Source organism: Rhipicephalus sanguineus, chromosome 6 (assembly GCF_013339695.2).
Source record: "Rhipicephalus sanguineus isolate Rsan-2018 chromosome 6, BIME_Rsan_1.4, whole genome shotgun sequence".
In the NCBI taxonomy this organism is placed as follows: Eukaryota; Metazoa; Arthropoda; class Arachnida; order Ixodida; family Ixodidae; genus Rhipicephalus; species Rhipicephalus sanguineus.
The window spans coordinates 102,512,042-102,538,383 of NC_051181.1; the positions used below are offsets into that span (position 1 = coordinate 102,512,042).

General features: G+C 45.6%; 2 protein-coding genes across 5 annotated transcripts in view; one reads left to right on the forward strand and one right to left on the reverse strand.

Annotated features, from left to right (window-relative positions):
- Positions 1–26,342, reverse strand: part of LOC119396060 (inositol oxygenase) — a 254,688-nt gene that overhangs the window by 186,192 nt on the left and 42,154 nt on the right. The window lies entirely within an intron of this gene.
- Positions 841–17,648, forward strand: LOC119396064 (uncharacterized). Of its 4 annotated transcripts, XM_037663126.2 has the most exons (6): positions 841–962; positions 3,926–4,077; positions 6,441–6,535; positions 12,702–12,788; positions 15,158–15,241; positions 17,377–17,648. In XM_037663126.2, the coding sequence occupies exons 1-6, from the start codon at positions 873–875 to the stop codon at positions 17,511–17,513; spliced, it is 645 nt and encodes a 214-aa protein (XP_037519054.1). In that variant the 5' UTR covers positions 841–872; the 3' UTR covers positions 17,514–17,648. The 4 variants fall into 4 exon arrangements, with proteins under 4 accessions (XP_037519054.1, XP_037519055.1, XP_037519056.1 ...); XM_037663127.2 differs by lacking the exon at positions 15,158–15,241; XM_037663128.2 differs by lacking the exon at positions 12,702–12,788.

Consider the following 26,342-nt stretch of genomic DNA (forward strand, 5'->3'; position numbering starts at 1 on the left):
ACGTCTTCCGAGGTCGCGTTTTAGGTAACAGCTAAAATAAATGATATTAGTTGGTATTGTGCATTTGACTTCGAGGAGTGCATTCAATTATTATTAATAATGTATTCGACTTTGACATTACGCTCTCTTACTAATGATTGAATTATTGCTTCCCCTTACTAATTAGCTGTACTGTCACTGAGATTAATTATCGACTATAATAGTCATCCCTTGTGTGACTCTCATGATGCACTTTGCACGTAAGCGTAAAGTAATTAGCACATTTCAAAACGTACTCTTAATTACAGGTGACTACATCTATCGCTAATAATAACTGCCTATTCGTTACTAATGTATAGTCTCATGGTAAGTGATGATACATTTAAATACCAGCTACGCCGATTCTCAGTCTATACCCACGCTGTGCTATAGCCGTGACGGAAAACTCACGGACCACTAAAGAAGTGCCAAAGAAGAATTATATGTTGTTGTCGCGTGCTCTAAATGGCCAAGACAGCTACAGATTAGATGCTATTGAGATGCAGAAACGTGTTACGTCAAAGCCGGTGTGCATATCGTTCTTTCTTCGTCTTCCTTTGTATTAGCGTTACCGTTTGTGAAATGTGACATACCTGCAGATTTGCAATCCAAGCAAACACGTCCCGAACAAATTAAGAGAACTCCTGACAGGTTACAATCTGAAATATATTGATGCATGATACAGCGCCTAAACTGTTGGCGGCACACAATAGAAGGTCGCATGAAAAGTTTGCGTCATCGTGTGAGTAAAACAAGTATGGATAACAATGCGGGGGAAGAAAATTATGTGAACACGTATATAACAAAGTCGATATATACAGGCAATGCGACTTCTTTCGAAAGCATAGCACAGGATGCACTTCGTCGTTGTAGTTCTACTCTTTGGTACAGCCTCTGGAACCGTCGACTACAAAGGCAGGGCCACCGTGAAAGATGTCCTAGACGTGAGAAAAATTTGTGCCGTCTTTATTCCGGTTTAGCGCTTTTGAATTAGATATATTGCAGGAATCAATTAATGCCAGAATTGAAGGGCCTTAAAGAGCTATTGTCCTCATGTACAAAAAAAAAAAATTAATACTGAAGAGCTAGCAGTGAGAGTTGGTCGGGTTCAAGCGTGCTTTCAGACGCTCACACAATAATCAGTCTTGCTTTAGTTATCATACACTGCTTTATTTTTTCGTTTTAGAAAATTATGTCGTGTTTTCTTTATGCCAGCCTGCGTGCACTGAAGCTAGCTTTACTAAAGTATACGGGTAGCGGGCTGCCTTGCACAAAGATCAGACGCAAAGCCCCAGCAATTAATATTATTGCACAAAAATCTGGTCAAATGATGACGTCTAGCGAAATAGCCGTTACCTACTTGTTTAGTGCCGACTTAGGAGTAAGACTTCCCGTTCAAAGGTACAAATTTTTATGCTGCTAAAAACAAGTAAAAATATTGCTGGAGTCATTCTTAATGAAAGCTCACAGGGTCTCCTATGCATTCACCAAGGACAACTCGAAGGCGAAAGCCGTCTTCTTTTTAGTCTCAGACTTACTGAGCCTGTCCCGCCCCCTTTCGAAAGCTTTCCGCACCTGACATGGTTTTGCACTGCCTCTGTGACCGGACCACCTTTGACCAAGCTACGGTGTCATGTTACGACGTCATCATATGACATTACGTCACGTGACGTCATGGAGACTTCACAAATTATGGTGATCTGTAACGTCATCGTGATGTCATACGGTGACGTCATCACGTGATGATGATTTCTCGCGTCACTCGTGTTGTCCCCGACGCCGCGGGATGCCGACGGCCAATTTTCGCGTTTGCTGAGGCATCCAAGGCGTTCGCCTTGATAGTGATAGATATGTATGCAAAGGAGTTATGTTTCAGTGAGCATATATACAGGGGTGAAAACTCTCTTCACATTGAATCAACGGCCCGCAGGTTGAAATAGCTGGGCTTCGATTCTGCGAAAGAAGGAAAGAGAATTGGAAGTCAGAAAGTACTACTGCGTGACGTTACCTTTATTCACTAATGGTGGGCGTTTGGTTCTGCGATAAGGAGAATGTAGAATACATATATGTAGAATTCTGCTTGAGTTAGTACCGCTGAATGCTCTTAAAGGCAACGGTAACAGAACTGTTGCTTTGCTACTACACAAAGAAACAAGCGAATTGGGAGATAGCTTGTATGAACCCGGGCTTGGGACAGACAGTGAAATTCTTGCGACTGCAGGAAGCAGAGTTCTGACGCTTCCCAATAACAATAAACGGCGATCAGCCGCTTATGATAAGGCAATCTGATTCTTTTATCGAGGTGACTTGTCATTTCACGTTGCCGCATTTCATTGTTGCTTGGATATGAACGCATTACCGTGGTTGTTGCCTGTAGCAACTGAAGTGTTGCGCGGCTAAACAGGTGGATGACGGTCGCATTCCCGGCATGGAGGAAGGAAATATTTAGGAGAGAACATTACACAATGCGATAGAAAGAAAGAAGGAAAGAAGGAAAGATGAAAAGAAAGAAAGAAAAGTGGTAGGTCAGGCGAGAGAGTAGGAACAGAAGCTGTTAAGTTAACAGTACAACAGTAAGTTTTATGATGTTCATTGTGATCATGTTCGTTAGGCTGTGCAAAGCTGTTACGTGCGATAAAAACTCGTCAGAAATAACGGCTAGCAACGAATAAAGAGCTGTTTTTCACTTATGGAAGAAAATGGAAGTTTTACGTGTTTTGATTCATCCTATATTATTTGAGGCCCCGCCGCGGTGGTCTAATTGTTATGGCACTCGACTGCTGACCCGAAGGTCGAGGGATCGAATCCCGACCGCGGCGGCCGCATTTTCGATGGAGGCGAAAATGTTTGAGGCCCGTGTACTTAGATTTAGATGCACATTAAAGAACCCCAGGTGGTCCAAATTTCCGGAGCCCTCCACAACGGCGTTCCTCATAATCTTATCGTGGTTTTGGTACGTTAAACCCCAACAATTATTATTTATATTATTAAACTTTTTCTTATTTACTGTTGACATCTACACTAGAGGTGTGCACGGGCTCCGGGTAGCCCGAAAGCCCGAAAGCCCGAGCCCGAGCCCGACCCGGCCCGCGGGCCGGGCTCGGGCGGGCCGACATATTTTCACCTCGGGCCCGGGCCGGGCTCGGGCCCGGCGCAAAGCCCGACTCAAGCCCGAAATATAAAGAATGAGCGGTAATTGTTTTCCAGCACGCATACAGCGCCTTTTCCGCGACCGCCCTTTACCGCTTTTCCTTTCCATTCGCTACTTTAAACAAAAGGGGAGCAGATAAAGCACTGCCTCTGTTGCACTCTGACAAACAGAGAAGTAACACCACCTGAGCTAGTGACGGCGCCACGCGACTGTTCGCGTTAGATTTAAGGTCAAATCCCATATGAGTGAAAATGCACGCGACAGCGACGAGCGACCCGACGTAGATCGCCTTCGTGCAAGCGGACGCTTGCATGGGCATACCCCATACACGTGACGGCTTTGGCAAGCGAACTCCATTGTTGCTGGCATGAGGCCGTCTTCTTGTATAGCAAAAGTGCCGCGAACAGTCTCTATTAGAGACTGTTCGCGGCATTTCTAGAACAGTCTCTATGAGAGACTGTTCGTCGTGTGTCGTTTGATCATATTTAATACGCTCAATAAAATGCCAAATTACCGGAAAACGATGTTTTGTTTTCGCAGCGAACCTTCAAAAAGCCGGGCCGGGCCGGGCCCGGGATTGTGTTTTCGTACGTCGGGCCGGGCCGGGCGGGCCCGCAGCCCTTCGCCGTCGGGCTCGGGCGGGCGTTCGACAAAGTCAGCGGGCCCGGGCCGGGCTCGGTCTCGGAAATACGGCCCGTGCACAGCTCTAATCTACACACGTCTGATTAATAACTCAAATTCCTATCTTTGTTCTAGTTTTTCAGAATTGGCCAACCTATAGCTTTGATAAGAAGGAGTTATTCCCGCTACATTGATGAATTCGAGCCACGGTGCATACAGACTATAGTAACGAAGAACGAGAACACTTCGCTGTGGTTTAACCAAAGCTACATATACGGAAGAAAAAGGTGAACGACTTCGCGCTTGTCCGTGTCAGCTCTCTTTTCGTGCATTCGTGTTTATTCCCGCGCTGTTGAAATTTTCTTCACGATGAACTACCAACTCACGCAAACACTCACGTTAATCGAAGGACTTTCATAGAAACAAAGGAGCTACACTCTTTTTCACAGCATTTGAAAACAGTATTTGCTAGACAATGGTATGGAGGTAAAGAGATGTTTGCAAAATAGGCTGCACTGATTACACATTGCGTGGAAGGCTTCATAATCCAAGTACAGATTGGATTCTGTCAGTGATGATTGCCAGAACATTGTGTGTTTGCTTTAAACAGGTGAGGCTTTGGATGAATGAAGACGAATGTGATAAAGGGGCCATTTCTTCGTGTTAAACACAATCCTTAGAGGCCTACAGGTAACGAATCTTCGCGGAATGCTAAGGTCGTGGGTTCGGTGCGCACTGGGGGCGATTCGTTGTGTTTTGTTCTCCTCGATTCACTGTCTTTTTGCATCACATTTAGTACACCTAAATAAAAAACTGCAAATTACACCCCCCCCCTTCCCATGCTGTCTATCGCTTCGTTATCTGTTTGCATCATAAGATTAAGAGTGCGTGAGAACAAAATCATCTTGTTTTACGTTTGATGAGATGTAGCGCTGCCAAGTCACAAAGAGACGTGTAGCGAAACAACCACAGGAGCTCCCGTGTCTATAGACTCACGGTGTGATTAAACAATCGCCAACTATCAGCCGTGGTATATCTTAGTGACCTTGGCGCTCCGTCGCTGAGCATAAGGGCGCGGGTTCGATTCTCTGCATCACTGTCCGTATTTCGACTGCAGGGCGAAATACAAAACATGTCCCGTACTTAGATTAATGCGCACGCTAAAAATACTCATGCGTTTAAACTTAATCCGGTGTCCACCGTTACGTCTTGCCTTATCATCGTATCATATGATGCTGGCAGGTAGAGCGCTGGATTTTTCGTACTCCGTCTCTTAGGAGGACTTCATCTTTAAAGGGGTCATGAAGCATCCCTTCGGCTTTTTGAAAAAAACACATCCTGCGGAAAGCTGACACCGCTATGAAATGCTCAGCCAAATATTGCAGTCGTGCGCGCCGCGTAAAGGCTACAAGCGGAACGCGAAGTTGCTGTTTTCTCATGCGCCCTCTTTTCAAAGAGAGGCTGGTTCTCACTCTCGTCGGTGGGCGGGGCGTCTGCCGACTGACGTCGCGATCTGCATCGCCGTGTCGCAAAAGACATAGCATTCTCATTGGCCGATAGCCGACGTAAATCGTGAGCGGCGTTCGGATCAGATGCGCTTCTTGCCACGGGGTGCCGCCCCTTGCCGGCGCCGCACTCCAGTACACGGTAGCCGCGCTCGCGCGCGCGAATGACAGCTGGAGAGCGATCGCGTTTCATGACGCGCGTTGACGTAACTTTCCCCCGTGCCATCCCTCCCTTTGTAGCTTCCAGTGCGCTCGTCGGCACGAGAAAAGAGAGAAAGCGCTTAGAGCGTGCGCCCAAACCCGTAACTCCGCTCATTCTTGACGGATTCGAGAAATTTTTGCGGCAATCGATTCGGGAGGCAGTAAACTCCGATACTGAGGTCATTAGATCAATACTTGGAAAAGTGGTTCATGACCCCTTTAATACAAGAAATAAAATAAGTATGACTTCAAGTTCTGCATTTTGCCTTCACGAACATGTGACCCCTGGGAACGGAATGGACAGCGTACGCTTGAGCTGGGCAGTGGAATGTAATAGGCACTAAGCTAGCACGGGGCTTTGTGAATTGTTGATAACAGTGCTATAATTTGTCATATGCACCCATCGCTTATCACCACTCTTCAACAACTCCTGCTGGTGTGAGCTGTTATTGCAATGGGAATAGATATAAGGCTTGTTTATAAGACACCTAATTTTGATGTTTTCCAGATAGCCATTGTAGAGATCGTAGGCGTAGTGGGATTAGTAAGAATCCATAGAACACACACACACACACACACACACACACACACACACACACACACACACACACACACACACACACACACACACACACACACACACACACACACACACACACAACACACACACACACACACACGCACACGCACACGCACACACACACACGCACACACAGATTAATGCGGCTATCAGTCCTTTTATTGTAGATCTTTATGGTAAAACCAAATGATATTTATGCTACATAAGGAAGCCGTATATGCTCGTACAACAGCTTATACGGGTGTTTTTTGTTTAGTTTTGCGCTTTCATTTATGTAGATATATAGCCTATCTTTGCACAAAATAAAAAATGTGCGTATTATTTGTGGATAATTTGCGTCGTTTCTGAATAAATGGCGTTACAGGGTTGAAGAAACAATGATAGCACATGTTTTGAAGAAACCAGGATTGGATTCTGCACCCGTAATGATTGTCGAAAGAGCAAAGGATTCAGAAAACGGTAACTATTTCTTTCCAATGTGTGTTGGCAAGAAACTAACTTTCCTTGAGGACATATTTAGGTAAGACGGTAACAAATATAACATAGAAACTCATGATTGAATGGTGTGCCATTGTACGCTGTACAATAGATATTTCAGTACTGAAAGGAACTGGTGTGGAAATTCAAAAGGTTGGCCATTGTAACGTAACACCGTCTCCTATTCTAAATCTTCCATTATGACTCCCGCGTGTGATCGAAATATTTTTGGCGAAGCGCACTGCGCTTGCTATTTTGAGACATCCTATCTCTCAAACACATGTACACACCGCCCGAGAAGTTAGGGCAGAAGAGCAAAAAAATGTCATAGTTTCGCCGCAAGGGCGAAGCAATTAATGCGATAGCTACCAATTGGAACGTCACGAGAAAAACGGCAAGCGACTCGAAACTTGCACCGCGCTGGTCAAGCACAAGGGTTACTAAAAGAACACACACAGGACGAGCGTGAACTAACAAGTATCACAGCTCTACACTAGCTGCGCGCTGCTCAGGCACAAAGGACGCACGAAACGAACGCACAGGTATACATCGGACGAGGGCGCACTAACAATTGTCAGAGTTGTTACTACTTTGTCTTTGAGCAGCATGCTGCAAGTGTCGACTATGCACAACCAACTGCCCCTACTTTGGCTCTCCTAGCTAGCCGCTCGTTCCCTTCGCAAACGCGGCCGCTGCAGCGAGCGAAGTGACCATCGTGCGCTCTCTAACTTCAGCGCAAACGTTGCGGCGAAATAACAAGACGTATAAACTGCCCCCCTCATGAGGTAAGCGAATGCGCACGGGCGACCACTCCCTGTAGGGCAAAGTATTAAGTGGTACAGGTAGGAGGCGAGCGCACAACGCAGCTTCGGTGAAAACCGAGCGGGGCGACTACCTTTAAAGCGCGCCCTTCGTACCATCTCGCTTATGATAAAAAAAACGCCAGGCCTGCGCGGAAAGCGCAGCACAGTCACAGCGAAAGCTGGAAGAGCGGCATTTCTAGAGCCTGTTATAAACTCTCCTGTGGCTACTAATACAGGTACATTAGAAACGTACCCACTACGCAACAAAGCGTAATTTTTGGGAAGTTGGGAAGCACCCAGCACGACATTATTCGTTGTTCTGCGGAGAAGCGAGGTACCATATGTAAGCGAATATGTGCAGTTTGTTGATGCGGCGGTTGATGACGATGAATAATTATGGTTGCGCCCTTTGTAATGGGTTGGAAGCTTTAAACGACCCACTAGTTACGTAATGCATATTGTGTGACGCCCGGTCGTTATTTAACTGTCCCACCACGCTTTATAACACACTTTAACCAGAGAAACGTAGAGCGAGAGAGAGAGAGAATTGACTTTATTGAGACCCTGAGGAAATGGATCATGGGAGCCTTATGGGCTTCCTTGGCAACCAACAGAAGTGCACTTGCGAGGAACCCACTACGCTATAAATCATTGTAATTTTTTAGAAGTAGGGCAATAGGCACTGTGCCATTTTCGTCATTCTACAGACAGCCGTGGTACCTGCTAAACGCATGTAAGGCATTATGCGCACTTTGTTGATGCTGTGCGTGATGACGATGAAGAATTATGGAAGAGCTCTTTGTAATGGGTTGGAAGCATTCAACAACCTACTCGTTGCGCAATTCGCATTGTGTGACGCCTGGCTACAGAATTCGCGTTGTGCAACGCTTGGTGCTTATTCTACTCTTTTACCACGATATATTGCATATGCTAATGTGGTTCCTTCCCGACATGAAGCCTGTATAGGACCTTTTTGCAAAGCAGTTTCAAGCACCGGCATGGCTCAGAGGTTGAATACTGGGCTCCCACGCAGAGGGCCCAGGTTCGAACCTCGTACCATCCTGGAATTTTTCTTATTTCGAGCGATACTGGTTACGGACACCGGCGGCGGCGGCGGCGGCGGACAACTACGGCACCAAAAACGGCCGGTGAAATGATCTCATAACAGCTTTCGCTGTAAAAAGAGAACACGCTGAAGCGCCTCCGACATCTGCGTACCGCCAGCGGTAAATGCTGCGTATATATGGCGCGCTGTTAGTATGGTGAAGGACGTATGCTCAGTGGCCCAGTCGTCTAGCGCCGCGCGCTGCGGAGCGAGGGGTCGCAGCCTGGAAGCCCAGGCCGCGCGCTTCTGAAAATATTTCTTCTTAATTATCTTTTTGTTGGTCATATATATATATATATGTACACGCATACATACACACATACACGGGCCATGACGGCGACGCCGTCGGCAAAAACCAGCCGCGAGTGTCCATATAATTGCTATCGCAATAAAAACCTCGGCAGATCATGGGAATCGATTTCGTACGAATCAGTAAACGAGGATCTGCCTATGCCGCATTTTTTTCGCTTTGTGCCACGTCTTACTATGTAATCGACGTACTTGTGTAAATTGCGAAGTTTTGAGCATGTAGTGAGCTTGCGATCTGTACCGCGTGGATGCTGGCTGAGGATATTTGCAGCAGGCTCTTCGGCGTTAGTCTGCTACATTGAAATCACCAGCTATATCGAGAAATACGTCTTCCTCTTGTTTAGATCCTGCAAAGTCGATTATAAGATTACCCGCAGTGGTACCTGAGCACATAAGGTGTCACACTGCGTAGTTCGAGGGCGCGGGTTCGATTCCTGGCTATGGCGCTTCCATTTCGATGCTATATATAGTATATGTAGGAAGAAACAGTCAAAGTGACTTTGGTTCGCTAAAAATGCTTCGTATTTGAAATATTTCCGCCCGTGCGCCATGTCGCTGTTAAAGGGGCGCTGCGGCACATTTTCAGCATGGTCAGAAAACGCTGCCGACGGGTAGTCGAGGCTCCCGAGAACATTTGAGCCAAAGATTATAGCACCGCACGTGGCCTGGAATTTAGAATTCTTAAAGTCAGCTAAAAATCTCTCGCTCTTCTCTCGACAAATGATGCCATAAACCCAAATGACAAGGTCATAAACCCAAAGTCCACAGCCATTGGCTGATTTGAGCGTCGTGTGCTGCATAGTTACCGCGGCCGCCGCCAGATGCCGCCACGTGCCCGCGCGCTAGCTCGTGATCACATTGAAAGTAAGCTGCGCGTTCGACGAAAAAAAGACAGAAAAAAAAGTGCGTTCTCCAGGTCATGACGCGCGCTGACGAACGAACGTAGCTTCTAGCCCACTTGTCACCCCCCCCCCCTAGCTTTCAGCGCGCTCGCTGGTACGGAAGGCGAGAGAAAGCATTTAAAGCGTGCGACAAATCTCTGTAACTCCGCTCGTACTTGACGGATTCTAAAATTTTTTGCCGCAATCGATTTCTGACGCAATGACCTCGTTTCATGAAGCCACTCGATGATTACTTGAAGAAGTGTTGCAGGGCCTCGTTAAGGTTTCGCTACTCGGAAAAGAACATTCAGGCTGCGTTGACATCTGTTGGCCGGTACGTAACTTCGTAAGACCTTGAAATGCCACCGCATCAGAACGACGTGTACACTCTAACCAGCGAATTATTGTATGTCGGCCAAAAGTGAAATACTTTCGGAACAGCCGGAGGGACTCACGTACGTTACGAAAAGATCGCAATGCTGCCTGCCGATCTAGCTACTACTACAAGGCTAGCTACTCGTATATGCTAGCGTTAAAAAGCTTACTTTCGTATATTAATTAATGTGCGCGGCAGCATAACGCTGTTAGCGATTGAAAGATGTATTGCGCAACATCGCTGTGCCAACTATTTCTTTTAACTTAGGTGTATAAAGGGGGAGGTTTGTGCCAATGTGTCGGCCGGCCACTCTTCTTGCATAATAGTTGCGATGGCAAAGTAGTGGACAAGCACAGAACTTTATCATGACCGAACTGTCCGCGCGCCTCTAGATATAGTACGGCCATTACTATGCAAATCGGCACATGAACGAACATACACGCACTTGTGCTGCACGACCCAGTGCTTCAATACTAACAAGTGTCCACTCTTCGCCGAAGATCCGTTTTATTCAACGCCTGCTGCCAGCCGCCGCAGTAGCGAGTGAGGGTGGAGGTGAGGTTTAGGCGAGGAGAAGGCGCTGATCGGAGATGTTGGCGCAGCCCTCCTCTTCCAGAAATTCGTATTCGCTCCGTCAGTTCGGCCCAATGAAAAGCATCTCCGTTCTGCGCGCTCCTAAATTCTCGTCAGCCACTGAAAAAAGTCGCACGGTCCTTTATGCATTTGCCTAAGACAGCTCGAAGGCGAAAGCCATCTTGCACGTCCCCTTGCCCCCCACCCCCAACCCTGCGAAAGCTTTCTGCAGCCAACCTTGTTTTGCACTGCCTCCGAGATCGGCCCACCTTTGACCAAGCTACAATGTCATGTGGTGACGTCATATGGTGACGTCATCACTTAATGATTTTTTGCAACACTCGCGTTGACGCCGACGGTCACTTTTCCCGTTTGGTGAAGCATCTAAGGCTTTCACCTTAGTAAGGAACACGTGCCGGACGAGGTAACGGTATTCGGTTTGAAACCCAGCAAGAGGATACTCCGTAAAAATGACGTTTGCTTGTGCATTTCGGGAAAAAAGATGCCGGCGATTACGATGCTCCCTGATGCCCAGTTTGATCGTAGCTGTACGTGTGTTTTCATTTCCTGGTTTCCTGGTGGCTGCGGCGGTGACAATAAGCTCTCTCAGCGGCGCAAACTAAGGGGATGGGTAGCTTATTGCTCAGAAAGAAGCAGCGGATATCTGATCTACGGGTCAAGCGCGTCGGCTTTTATGCATGAGTTGTCGAAGGTTCCAGGGAGAATGCGTGGCTTCGAGAAAGTGTACTACACAATTCGCGTTGCGCGTCTAATCATATTATCATAAATACCATGGCGCCATCGCGCCGGCGGCGATGAGCTTCTCTTTCGACAAGACGAAGTAGAGCACCCTCCTCACCATTTCGCGATCCCTGTGCGTGCTCCTAGCTCGTAGTATCGTGCTGAATTTTCTTTTCTTCCTCACCATTTCGCCATCCTCTCCGCACTCCACGTATGCTGGTGGTGGTGGTGATGGTGATGATGTTGCAGCAGGCGGGGTTAGCTTGGCCTGCATGGCCGGCAATTGTTCCGCCTGAGCATCTCCCGAATTGTAGGGGTATGTCACCACGTGTTGGACAGCCCAGTGTCTCACAGGAAGACCAGCAAATTTCGTTGTACGCTCCTCCTCGTTGTCGCAGGCCCTTCAGGAAAAATGATGTCTTTAACTGTCCGGTGCCTATGCCAACCTTTTTGCAAGGTGCGGACCATCGCTGCTCTTTCCACGTCAAACTGCGGACAAAGCCAAATAAAATGTTCAATATCCCCGATGTCACCCCAGAAGGCACAAAAAGGGGAAGCGTATCGTCCAGTCTTGAACGACCAAGCCGGGGTGTACGCGGAGCTTTCATTTGTCACTGCATTCGTTCTCTCGATTACAGCGGACGAAGCACGTTGTAACGCAGTTGAGCGTCCCCACACATGTTTGCATCGGCGGTGACGTAAATCTTAGGTCAGGAGACGAGAATGAATTAACAATGGAATGGTTTTACGTCTCCGTGTTCCTTAATTCCTTTCGAGAAAAATTTCGCATTTTGACGTTGCATCGTCCACACCACAGGGGTTCTTTCTACTTATTTATTTAGGGTACCATCAGATTGAAGGGTGTTACAGAAGGGTATGTCCTTTTGATGCTCGGGAATTTAAAAAAAAATAGAAGGAAATGCGCAACGGCACACAATGAAATAATTTATAGGGTGCTGGCTGGCACGTTCTTGTACGGGTGGTCGCTTTTGACAGCACTTATGTGTAGGAATGATTTTCTTGGCAAGAATGACTTGTAAAAAATATCAGTTGCTGAGAAAAATGTGAAATTTTTACTAAACATTAAGCACATTCTGATGGCAATAAGAGCTCAGTGCGGAGGTGCAGATGAATACGTATGAAATTGCTTAAGTTGGCAGGCAGAAAAATAACACGGATTGATAATGTGATGGTGTGCTCAAAGTTGTGTTGTTCGTTCTTAACAGCAAGGATGGCTAAGATACTAGGATGAGGTTGCGTACTGTTATATAAAATTAATTAAAGTTTTTTACAGTCACCAACTTTGTGAAGGCGATTCCTCGAACAGCGACCAACAACTAATGTAGTGCCTTCCTTTTAGAACGTCTGCTGAGAAATGGTGCAAAACAAAGTCGGAACGGACACACACATATGTTCAGTAGAGCGCCAGAACATAATAATAGTATAGGTAAGTCAGTTTTCTTAACCACGAACAAGAAGGCTGTGTCATCTTATTCATAATGATGATGAAAAATACCTACGGGATCAAGAAACATAAACTTCATTTTTTTTTTATCTAAAAGGCTCATATCGTGGCAATTAGCGAGAAAAAGAGAAACAACTTTGATAAAGTAAGAACTCTTGGTAACTGTTGGTGGAGCCGCTCGCCCCACTTATGCGGCTGCCGGGCCTGTTCAAGGGTCGCCAGTTGACTTCCCAAGTCGAGTTCGGAGAGTCTGGAAATTTAGTGCGGAAGGTGCATCTGTGGGACTTCTGTAGATGACTCATATGTGGGACTTTTGTAGATGACTCAGTCTTGGCATCAGTATACAAAGGGTTTTAAGGATAACTGTTCTGCTGTTGCCAAAAAAAAAATTCGGATCACTGGTCACTCACGCCCATTGACGGCATTATCGAGTCATCGAGAAGAACCGCAGACACAGGATAATTTACTTATCGCTCAAAGGCAGCTCTCCATCCTTGCAGCTGAGGCTGTTGAAAAAGAGCCGAATACGCTAGCCCCCACTGAGAAAGTTAGGGGGGCGGAGCCCCCCCGCCCCCCACTTTTGACAGTGGTAATTGTCGGATGCACACTGAGAAACCAACAACTGAGGTGTAGTTATCCTTCAGCGCAAACTTCACGTCAATATATAATGAAATTTGTCCTACTATAATGCTGCGAAAACTGTCTTCCGCCTCTCACGGCAACCGCTGTAGGCTCTCTGTTGTGCGAGCTGCCTATGAGACGCTTTGGCGCCTTGCGGTATAGCATAGCAGAGGAAGCTACCGCTGAGCTGGGACGCTATAATGTTAGAGTACTCTGTCATGCTTTAATTTTGTCCTGCCTGGCCTGAAATTTGCATAATCAGTGACGCAAATACGGGCGCTAACCAGTAAACTCTTTATGGAGCAATCAAACGCTCCTCCTGTTCCAGAAAATTCATTTTCTTTTTTGAAAACGAATAGCATCGCCGCTGCTCCATGTCCAAGCTGCTGTGAGTTGATGAGTGCGCAATAGTGTTGAGAGTTTTTGTTGGGCCTAGCCAGGAGAGCTAAACAAGGTATCCTCTTTAGTCTCCGATTAACCTGTGTCGCCCCTATTATATGGTAGCTTGCAGCGATCGCGGCGGCTTGTGTCAAGGGGACAAATAAGGCAGTTCACTCGAGCACATTGAGAAGCCCAGCTTTCACGCTTGCCTCGCAACATGATCAACCGGACGAGCAATCGATTCGCTATAAATAAATTTACTGAACTTCAAATTCCTCAAAAAGACTTTCTTTTAAAGGGCTCTTAAAGTAAAAAATTGACACATGGCTTATTCTGAAGACCTCTGCGGAACACATTGCTTTGTTAGCCACATGTTTTGTTTACAAAGTGAAAATTTCAGGTAGAGGAGGTATAGCAGATTCTTCATACTCATCGTATTTGCAACGCCGAACTGGGGCTGTGAAGTTTGCAGATGGAATGCTCAGATGACAAACAGATTAAATGTGGCGTTCCCAAAGAAGCATTTTATGATCACTTCTGCTTATAATTTTCACTGACGAGATAGCAAGCGTTGATGACAATGCTAAATTTATAATCCATGCAGACGATGCCAGCTTATTTTTTTGTGGGGAATATAAATACGAACTTACAAACAAAAGCTATAATGAGGCCTAGAATGGTATAATTTGTGTTAATCGAAACCACTTTAAATTACAGTATTGAAACAAAGGCGGTATTGTTTTATCTTGAATTTACTTGTACAGTGCAAAATACAACTCGGACGGCAGAGAAGCACACATGGACAACGCAATACTCTCAAATGAGGGTTTGCTGCATACGACATAAATGTAGGCGGTTTGTGCGACAGAAGCATGACATAAAGATGTCTCGCGCGTTTTACAGATATTCATAATTGCTGATGAACGCGCAATGAATTCGCATTCGTGACATATTGGCGATGAAAACCAGCGCTATAAACCAATGATAATGAAGGAAGACATAATAAATATAATCGATGAGGTGTAGACTCGACAATTAGCTACGAGAGGAAAGAAAAGCGATAACTCCGACACTCTCATAAATTAGCTGTTGGCAACACTTGTAACATGTTTTGCGTTGACTGCGCTGATGACACTGGCATGGGGGGGGGGGGGGGGGGGGTCGGGGGGTTCAGACTCCCGAAATTGTGTGTATATACACGCGCCCATACAAACACGCCCGAACAAACATAACGGGGGACTGAACATACCCCCCTCCTCCAACCCCAGAAAAGAAAAAAAACTGGCTACGCTATAGTGACTGGTGAATTACATTAGAATAGGACTTATCTCACGTTTGTTTCTCTTTAGATTACATGAGCTTTAGGATTTACGATTTCGAGTACTACGATGACAGGGAGAAGTGTGCGGTAATAACCTTTACGGAAAAGTTATGTAAGTACGAAAGCTTATCACTAGCGTTTTTCGCCACTAAATTTTGATGCTTTCGCAATGCTACCGAAACAAATATGTTTTAATGTTTTTTTTTTGCGCCGTGAGAAGTTATTCAAGTAAAGAAATGAAGAACTAATTCTTGTCCACTACTTGATTCTGTAAACTATTTTTAGTGATAATGCATAGGATATTTACTCGGTATTTACAACGAACAACTGGTTACGTTGATTAGTACACTGCATGCGAAACTTTTTCAGAAGGTTATTTCTAGAGTGTTGCGTAGAACAGTTCTAGAAGCTTGTACGCCTTTTGTTTTGTAAATATCAGCTCACTGAGCCAAGTACAGCAGAATGCATTAAAAATTGACGGAGCTGAACGAACAGTTGAGTGCAAACGTCAAGGCAAAAGCCATCTAATGATATTTGTCAAAGTTTATCCCTATATAGTATTCTAGCACAACACACAGTCGATTGTGTGTCCCATGGTTGTAGGAAGTGCCTGCAGTCGCACACATCCTATAGGGATTGCCTAGAATAAAGCGCATACGTATGCACACATGACTTTTCGTGCAGGGGAGGCGCTGTTAATTGTAATAATGGAAATGAACTGTGGCGTAACGCTCTATTGTGAGTCTGCAGTTTTAAAGTATCCAGCTTTCATTTAATTCCCTTGTCGTGACCCCCGATGCAGCACTACACTACTGGAACGCAACTTGTGCAACTATGTGGTTGCACACGTGACTCCTCGCACGTTAGGGCGTTTCAGAAGGGTCTCTTTCCGGCGCAACTTGCAAACACTGGCGTGGCTGAGTGTTGAAATGGTGCTCCTGTGCAAGATGCCCGGTTTTTATCAGCAACAGTAGCGCGGCCTCATATTTTACACGTTTCTCGGCCGCGCAGCTAACAGGCTAAGAACCGCGGTGTAGTGTCCGGTGTAAGGTAAATTGGCAAGCCATGTTGATACGACCAAGGGATTCATCCTCCCTATATATATATATATATATATATATATATATATATATATATATATATATATATATATATATATATATATATATATATATATATATATATATATATATATATATATTGTGTGGCTCAGTTCATTGGTGCGCACACATACGTTTTATTGTGTTTGTGCCTGTGCAGTCGGTAACAATTATAACGTAGACCAACGTGCGGGACTAATGCTACCAATGCTCGGTTTGATTATGTAGAGTGCTAGCCGGTTCTTCGTTAGAACATGCAGCAGTAAGGCTGATTTATTAAGCGTCCGTTATTCGGGTGCCCGCGCAGCAGTCGTGCTTCTGAGAGGAATGTTACCGCATGGAGAAGGCGTTTTGGGAATAAGATTTACGCCCTGTATGGCCTTTGGCAACATAGGGCGTTAGATTTCGTTTATAATCAAACTTCTCTTTACGGATTACATGCAAATAGTATCTGTACATGGTGATAGCTTAGTTGAGCTGAGCGTATGCCTGCGCGCCTGCCCTAGTGATATTATTAATTCCTTTTCTTGATCTTCTTTTTTTCTGTAACATCTCTTTTATATAATCTCTGATCCCCCTTACCCCTACCCCCAGTACCGGGTAGCTAGCCGGTCTAATAACTGACTAACCTCCCTGTCTTTGCACTGCTTTCTTCGTTCCATAATTTGTAAGAATTCCTAGCGCTTGATTGTAGAAAACAAGAACTACAGAGACTGAAATTCCAGGAAGAGGTTTGAAAGATAACAATAGTCGTTTGCCGAGCTTTGCTTGATATGAGTATTAGAGATTACTCGTAGTCGAACATCTTACACGCACTTAACGTTGGTCGAGATTGTGGTTATTTAACTATATAGCCAACGGTCTTGGATTGAAAAAAGCGCGAGGTGAACAGTGTATTGATAAGATGACAATGTTGCATTACCAATAACGTTCTACACACAGGAAACGCGAATCATTGCTTTACAAAATTTGTTGCCACTGCGCTGTTTCATTTTATTTAAAAAAGAACCCGAATTTGAGTTATTTCCATTGCCGAACAGTGCCTATATCGAGCAGTACTTAGCTGTTCTAAACGATGTGCTTACTTATAGAGGTCCATTCTTTGATGATCTTACTAATGCAGGTGTTTATAAACTTCTTTTTTTAGGTTACACTAAGTGCGAACTTCATGTGTGGCTGACGGGGGGCTCAGGAGTATATCACAACTGCTTGCTAGAGTACGACTACTTATGCGGACATCGTAAATATTACAACCTTTATAACTATCATGACTGCAAATTCTAGTGAAGATGCGATCCTTATGTATTAATTTATGGCGGATCGGCTTTCTGCCTGGGCTTTCAGTGTTCAACATTATCTGGAATGCTGCCCTTTCGATGCGAAGAAAAACGGACAAATAATAAAGTCACATTTTTTTTTGCGACAGAACACGTTCTCATTGTTTTTAGAACAGATTCAAACGTCTCAAACTGCATGTCCAGTGGTCCTCATTTTTTGGCGGCTGAAGAATGAACATATCTGAGCATGCTTTCGCTTAATAAAGTGTTTAGCGAAAATATAACCATGTTAAAATAGAAGATGAATGGGTGAAAACAGGAGTAATATCTAGTTTATAATGAAAATGCATAGTTAAATCATTTAAGCGCTTTCCTTGTCGTATTGCCGGCTGCCTTCTTTTTTTTTATATTATGCTTCGCATACCAAAAATTGAGAATTACACCACTACCAACTAGTCATGCGAATAAAAAATAAATCAAGAAAGAATAATAGTCGCGGTCGAGAATGGTGAAGGGGAAATAAAAGCCGCAAAGCTATACGAAATTTTGTAACGGGCATCAAATGATCTGATACACAACTCATTAACTCTGTCATAATTTTATTTATTGTCGGTGTGTTCACCGACACCGTAATATCAATGCATGCTTTTCAGTAGTGGACCATCATACAAAACTAACAAATCATTTTTTCGAGGGCCTTACAAAAAAGGTAGCTTCGCACTAGGGGTGCCAAGCCTGAAGAAAGTGCGGAGCTGGACAGCCTTCTTTGTTTATGCTCAGTTTTCTCTTTCTTTCCTGCCCTATTTATTTCTTTTTCTCTTTTCCAGTCTTCTCTGCCTTTTTAAGACCATTTATTCCTTTTCATTTCTATTTTTCCTCATATTTTTCCATTATTTTTTCTTGCTTTCTATTTCTCGCTTGCTTCCTCTTTTTTTTCTATATTTTATACGTGGTTTTGCCTGCATTACGCCAAGCGACGACAGCATATGTCAGCCCTGGCCGCTAATGTGTTCTTCACTTAATATCATCATCAAGGCGCTCGAAGAACAAGAGGAACAGGACTTCTCCTTGGCGCGAGTGCGCGCTCAATATGTTGTAACTTTGCGTTTCTTTGCCTCCCTCTCTTCACCCCCCCCCCCTTCGTGATCGCCACTGTTTCCTTTCAAGGTCATAAGAGGGGACGACTGCGGCAACACCAGAAAGTGCTCTGTAGCAGACGAATGTGTTTGCATTGACAGATTTATGGGACCGAGGGGCGGCGACTCGGGGGAGAGGGGAAGGAGAGAGGGCGCCCTTTTCGGGGCGCGATCATGAGCGCGAAGACATACACGAGACTTGGGGCAGTTGCAATTGTTTTTGTAGCGTTAGCCACACTGGCCTATCCGAGCCAGTTTCGCGTGGATCCCCAAGAGCCGTGCTGCGCATGTGCGAGGATCAGGGATGTCACACACCGGAGCCGGCAACTCCCGCGCACTCCGGTGCCGCCGGTCTGCGCTTTCCAGAGGAGTGACGTCATAGCCTTGGCAGACGTATTGGCGCCGGTGCGCGCGCAGGTATTCGCCTTCGCTGTGCAGTCGCCGTCTGACACTGCGCTGGAGCCGCTTGATAGCGCCTCTGACTGGCGTTTGCCAGTGTGGTATAACCATGGAGAAGGAGAGCGCAAATGCTGCTCAACGGCGCAGAAGAGCGGAGAAGCTTAACTCATCGGATCCCGAAGTAGTTTCCTGGCAAAATAAATATACATGTGCCACATAATGCGTATACCGTGTGTGTGTGTCATTGGAGCAGCAGTAAGCATGATAATCAAGCTAATCCTAGACAATCAGGAAAGCTAAGAATATTTGCTGAACCTTTGTTAACGCTACGTTATCCTGGCATAGCCGAGCTAAGCCACTGCAACATTTTCTCTTTAACGCTGCCCAGCGTCTTTGTACTCCCCGAAGAAGCAGTTTTAGAGCGCCTTTTCTTTGTTCTTGTTTACAACAATAAACAGTTCACCATCGCAGACGTTCTACGAGTGTTTTTACGCGACACGATATTCTACAGATGGCTGTGCAATACATGGTTTAGCCATCATTACGCCAAGCAGCATGAGACGACAACAGTAAGCGACAGTGTACGACAGCTCGGGCCAGGGTTGCCACTGACTTTCGAGTAAATGTCGCCAAACGAAGAGCAAAAAGTCGCCAAAAGTCGCCATTTTTTTACAAATGTCGCCAAAGAAGTCGCCATTCTCGATATGCGCGGCATACCTAGTAATAAATGTTTCCACTCACGTATAGCCCCGTAGAATACAGTACCATCCAAGACCTTGAAATTATGTTGACGTTTCTCAATGCCCGTCGTTTCGCCCGCTTCACCATGAGTGTGCATAGTGCTACTTCGCCGACCAGCCGCAATATGTGCGTGGTGGCGCAAGGGTGGATGAATGAAACGCTCATGATATCCTTCCATCCCTGTCCGCTCGTTTCAAAGGTAAAAGTTTGGTAAACCTTGGGCGAAAACCGTGAAAGCGTTGTTTGTAGACAGCTTTACGTACCCTTATATGAATTAAAAGTATTAAAAGGTTTATTGAAGGTAACACGACAGAATTCTTACAGGAACCGATCATTAGTGAGTCTTACATCTTTTCAGTGTGAACTAATATGATACCGGACGCCACTGACCCTTTCCTATAGTCACCTATATCTACACGCGGCAATCTGATGCGTTATTAATGATCAGGTAGACAGTGTAAAAGGTTAGATAGCAATCGTTTTCATTGCACACGCTCACCGAGAACAGTGGAAAATGCCTGAATAAATATTCTTTTTTTTTTTTTGCACAAATAGCCGCGTATCCGCCTCTCTTCAATATTCCAAAACAGTCTTTACGAGCTGAATTGGGGGTAGTGCAACAGTGAATAAGTCACCAAGCTATTCAGAACAGTTGGAGCTTTGGCGGAAGACATGGTCGGAACAGGCGGCCCACCCGTCGTTTAGCCCCTTCAGAAGCGAAACTTTAGAGAAGCTTAAAGCACCTAAAGCCATAAACGTATAGTCAAACACTGCCCCCTCGCGGTTTGCAAGGCAGTCCGCTGACTTACATTTTGCTAGAATGTCGCTGGGGGACTTTCCAGTATCTCCTGCATCTAGATGAATTGAGGAGATACACACGAGTTACAGGACGGACATACCGAATGACGCGTAATATGCACATACTACTCGTGGGTCTAAACAAAAGAAAAATACAGAGAATGTTGCCGCTCAATCGCTGGGAAGACACTGAGCTTAGGTTGCATAACTCAGTGGAGACATAAGCCGAAAATCGCCAAAAATTCGCCATGTCGCCATTCATAATTTTAGGTCGTCAAGGGCCTCTCAAATTCGCCAATTTGGCGAAAAGTAGCCACCATTGGCAACCCTGGCTCGGGCCCCTAAAGTGCTCTGCACTTAAAATTGTTTTACATCAAGAAAGATAATGGTTTATGCCAAGAAGCAAGACTTCCTACACTTGCCTGTAGATTTTTCATCACGCCAGCAAAAATATCTTTAAATTTTACGAATGTTCGTGAACACAATCACGTTTTGTATTTATCAGTGACGCGAAAGAGTTTCTTGGTGCGACATGATCCTTTTTTTCAAGTCCCCAGTTACATTTGTGTGCAGTGGGCAAGAGCCAGTAAAAATTAATATACTTTGAGAGTTACTCCTCAGAATGAGCAGCTGCATTATTGATCAAAAGGCAAAGATGCAACCGAAGGTAAAGAGAAAATAGGACAGGAAAGAGCGTTTTACTAAGCTGCATTATATTGCTATCAGGAAGTTGCAGACGGAAGGCTATGTAGCGAAATATTGATAAATAGCCAAGCCACATGCATTTCAGGCAAGAGACAGGGCTTGAACGAAGACCGTCGGCCTTTCACAGACAAGACGGACTTTACCCTCATCGACACTGGTCCTTTGCACTACCACCCCGACCATAGGAGCACCGTACAAAAACAGCCTAAGACAGGAGTCTGAAGCAGTGGGATTTGTTGATAGTGGGGTCAGTGCGGTCTTGAGCATGTTGACGTGAACGACGTGGTCAAAGCCGGGCGTAGCTTGCTCTAGTGGCGCAAGGCTAAAGGCACAGCAGAGCTGATCGGTTCCTAGCTGGTCCTGGTCATACGAAGTGATACCAAGTCACACGAAGTGATGCCAAGTGATGCTAGGCTAACGAAGTAATGCTAATTGATGCCAAGTTCCAGTCCAACACAGTCGCCTCTCGTCGATTCGGCCGTAATACGTCATGGACTACTTTAAACGAGTCGAGTCCAGCAGCCTCGCTCGACAGCGCGCCGCGATTCCCGGCAAGCGGCTTCCTCACCGGCAGTGCGAACCTTCTTCGGTCTCCCCATGTCTGCGTCTAGCGCCGCCGCCACGCGCCGGCTTTATACAGGACGAAGGAGCGCATGCGCAGTTGGCCGTGACGTCACACGTGGCGCGACCGAGCGGTTGCGCGCAGTGTCCAGGCTGGTGGGATGGTGGCGGAGCAATATATAGGCTAGCGAAGCAGGCGCACAGCTGCGCATCCGGCTCCTAGGCAACGCGTGGTGATGCCATAGCGGCGCGGAAATTTTTGTTCGCGTCGCACAGATTGTGGCCACCTTAACCAGTTCCGCTGTTAAAAGTACGGCAGAGTAGATAAGAAGGATCTGTTGCATCACTGGCATTGCTGTAGGCAAATTATACGCGATAGTGACGTAAAGGAGGGTGACGTACACGTCCCAGTCCTGTTGGCCCTTCGACACATACATCGACAATTAAAGATTGCGGTGAGTGGAACAGGAATGTAGTCTTCTTAAAAGCAGCGCTGATAACGACAACACAAGCCAAAGAAGGCCAAAGAGACATGTCTCGTGTTACCGCCATTCCTTCCGCGCTACTTTTAAGATCAACCTGAACCAAATCATTCGGGTTCACAAGGCAGTGTGCCAGCATTCACTCTTCTAAATCCTTGCTTCACCTTGTTTTTTTTAAAAAAAAAAGGCTTCTAGAGCCGCTTTTCGTGGCCCAGTGCAACTGGCTACCCCTTGATGCTGCTTACGGCGCTGCTTGGACGCACGTGCACAAAACGCGATAACTGTAGACCTGATTCCGCTTCAAAATCAGAGGCCAAAAAAAGTGGTCGTCTTGCTACATTTACACAATCTTGGCTACAAAGAGCTGGAGTGAACGTCGTTTTCTCCACCCTGTTAAAACAGTCCTGGTTGTGCGCTAAAGAGCACTAACTCTTGCAGATGCATCACGGGTGTAAAAAAGCACAAAAAAAAAGAAACGGAGGCGTTTATGTTATACAAGGAAGGTTTGCTTTGTTTTTTTTACCATGTGGGAAAGATTATGTCGTGCAAACGATTTGATGATTTCTAACGGTAAGATTCTAACTACAGGTCTCGGGATCGAATGCCGGCCTAGGCGGCCGCATTTTTGATGGAGGCGAAAATGCTCGAGGCCCGTGTACTTAGATTTAGGAGTACATTAAAGAACCCCAGGTAGCCGAAATTTCCGGAGCCCTCCACTACGGCGTCTCTCACAATCATATCGTGGTTTTGGGACGTCAAACCCCATCGAATATTATAAGAGTCTAACTACGTGAGCCAAATGGCAGTGACCGGTCTAGCCACACACTGCACACACTGTAGCTGTAAGCCCCCGTCTTATATGAAAAGGGTGACACCCGGAAATTCGTATCAAGTGAGTTGGGTTGTTCGAAACAATTCCCGTCAGTCGTTGTTCGAATTGACCATCTGCTGCATTGTCAAAAAGTAAAAAAAGAAGAGATAATGATCCTTTCAGAGTAACGGAAGTGGATGACGCTCTGATGCGATCTGCCGTGCGACGGGGACATTGACAGCCGTTATGCTTCCTGTTATAGAGCAGTGTTCTGCTCTGGCCACGTTGAATAAACTAAACAACCATTTGTTAGTAGTGCTGCGTCCTCCTGTTTCTCGTCGTCCTGCATCGTTTTACTTTGCGCTAAACCTCAAGGTGAGTTTGCACTCGTGCGTTTTCTTTCTTCCTAATAATCGTTGGATTTTTACGTCCAAAAACCACGACAGGATCATGAGAGTCACCGTACTGGAGGGTTCCAGGAATTTCGACCGGGGTTATTTAACGTTCAGCGAAATCTAAGCACACGGGTCTGTAGCATTTCACCTCGATCTGTGCTTTCTTGCTGCTGCAATATTTTCATGCAGCCAACTGTAATTTCCTTTTAGTTATTAAGGCGAAAGCCTTAGATACCTCATCAAACGCAAAATGTGATCGTCGGCGACAACACGAGCGATGAAAAAAATCATGTGATGAACTCGTCACATGATGGCGTCGCTTGGTCAAAGGTGGGCCGATCCTGGAGGCACTGCAAAGCCACGAGAGTTGCAGAAAGCTTCCAACGCCTGTGATCCCGGAGGCCGTGCAAAACCACGTTGGGTGCAAAAAGCTTTCGGGGGGTGGGGGGGGGGGATCAATACAATATACTGAGAAGAAAAAAAAATCACAGCATATGCACGGGGTGAATGATGATGAATGGGGCGAAGCTCCGGAGGGAATCATCGGTAAACCGTGAAACACTTCCCAGAAATTCGCCCAGTACTTCATATAAGGAGTGTGATACACCGTGTATATATATTAAACATCAAACTTTTATTGTACTGATGGTTTACGTGGTCCCACCATTATCACCGCTTTGTGATCGGTGAAATGCAGGGAAAGTGTCCGCTCCCGAGCGAAAGAGAAAGCGCGCCAAGAGCGAGCGCCTTTTATGATCGCAGGCATCCAATGACATGCGCCATTCGCATTATACTACAAGCGCCATCTGTCACCTTTAAACAGCAACTCTAAGAAATACATGAAACGCCATCTAGTGAGCAATTCATTAAGCTAGAACTCTGGAGATGGATGGATGCTATGAGCGTCCCCTTTATAACGGGGCGGTGACATGTCTGCCACCAGGCTCAAAAAAAAAAAAAAAGAAACTTCCTTGTTTCATGTTGGCCTAATACCTTATCTACATTGATTAAATCCATGTTATTATACCAAAAAAATATGAATTCACGGTCCATCTCTCTGCCTCTTAAGGCAGAATGACCTTATTTTTCCCGATTATTTAGTTTTGTACTTTATCTCTACTTTTCTGCCACCAATACTCTAACCGTCTCTTACTTATTTCTATCGCGGACGTGTTCAGCTTTCCATTGTTGTCCCTAAAACCCAGGGCTTCATGTAGACTCGTGCCCACACGTATATCTGGGTGAATATCGCCACATTCAATCAGTACATGTTCCATCGTTTCCTTAGTTCCCCCGCAGCATGTACATTGTTCTTCTTCGTTACTGAATCTCGCTTTATAACTACGCGTTCTAAGGCAGCCCGACCTTGCTTCAAACTGTAAAGCGCTTCCCCTTGAATTATCATAAAACCTTTCCCTCCTTATTTCGTTTTTTCCCTTTCGGTAGTTACTCAGAGCCGGCTTCTTTTCCATCGCTGCCATCCAATAAGTCCTCTCCGCCTCTCTGACCTTCCGCTTAATGCTCCTTGTTGCCATATCGCCCGCATTGCTAGCCGTATATTTACTGGTGAGCCCCCTAGTTCTTTTTCTCCACTGCGTGTCAACGCTTTTTCTATACAAATACCTGAAAACCTTCTCTGCCCATCTACTCTCCTTCATTTTCCTCAGCCTCTCTTCGAATCTCATTTTGCTCTGAGCTTCCTTCACTTCAAAGCCTGTCCATCCCATATCACCCTTTACAGCCTCATTTGCCGTCTTCCCGTGAGCGCCCAACGCGAGGCGGCCCACCGTCCTTTGATTTACATCCATTCCCGATTGCACCACTGACTTCATGCACACCACTGAGTTCCCAAATGTAAGCCCTGAGACCATCACACCTTTCCACAGCCCTCGAAGCACCTCGTACCTATTGTATCCCCATAAAGCTCTGTGCTTCATAATTGCAGCATTCCTCTTTCCCTTTGCTACCGATGCTTTCTCTTGTACCTCCATATATCTATCCCCCTCATTTACCCATACTCCGAGGTACTTGTACTCGCTTACCCTCGGTATTTTTGGCCCTGTATTAAGACCGCATGGTCTTCGTGATCATTGAATATCATCACTCCACATTTTGTTGCACTAAATCCTAGTCCTAGAGCCTCACATTCCCTTCCGCATATATCTGCCAGTCGCTGTATATCTTGACTGTCCGCAAATAAGACAATATCATCAGCATAAAATAGACCTGGAAGCTTCTGCTCAACCATCGTGCCGACCTGTTTGTGTGACAAAAATAAATGCAATGTTGCTACCTTCTAGCACTTTTTCCCGAAGCTATTTGCTCTAAGAAATACATGAAACGCCATCTAGTGAGCAATTCATTAAACTAGAGCTGGCTACATACATACATTCTACTACTACAGAGGAGGGAACGACTCACACCCTAATAAGCTTCGCCCCTAAAAGGAGATGGCTTTCGCCTTCGATTCGTCTTAGGCAAATGCATTAGAGACCATATAGCTTTTAGAGGTCTCGTGTAAATTTTGCTTCAAATCATGACGCAGTGCAGAACACGCGAAATAACAACATAGCAGGTTTCGTAGAAATAGAAGCAAGTAGACGGAGACCGGCTTAGCATATCAAGAAGGTTTAATCGCTTACTACTATTGACCTTTCTGGCGTCCGTGCTTTCGCGAGCAGCCAGACGAGCATAATCTGGCGGGCAAGATTGTTATAAGAAAGGTCATGCTATCAAGTAATTAACTCGCGAGAGATACACAATTAGACGTCGAGGTATGTAAGACGATCTGTTTTGTGCGCTAAAGAG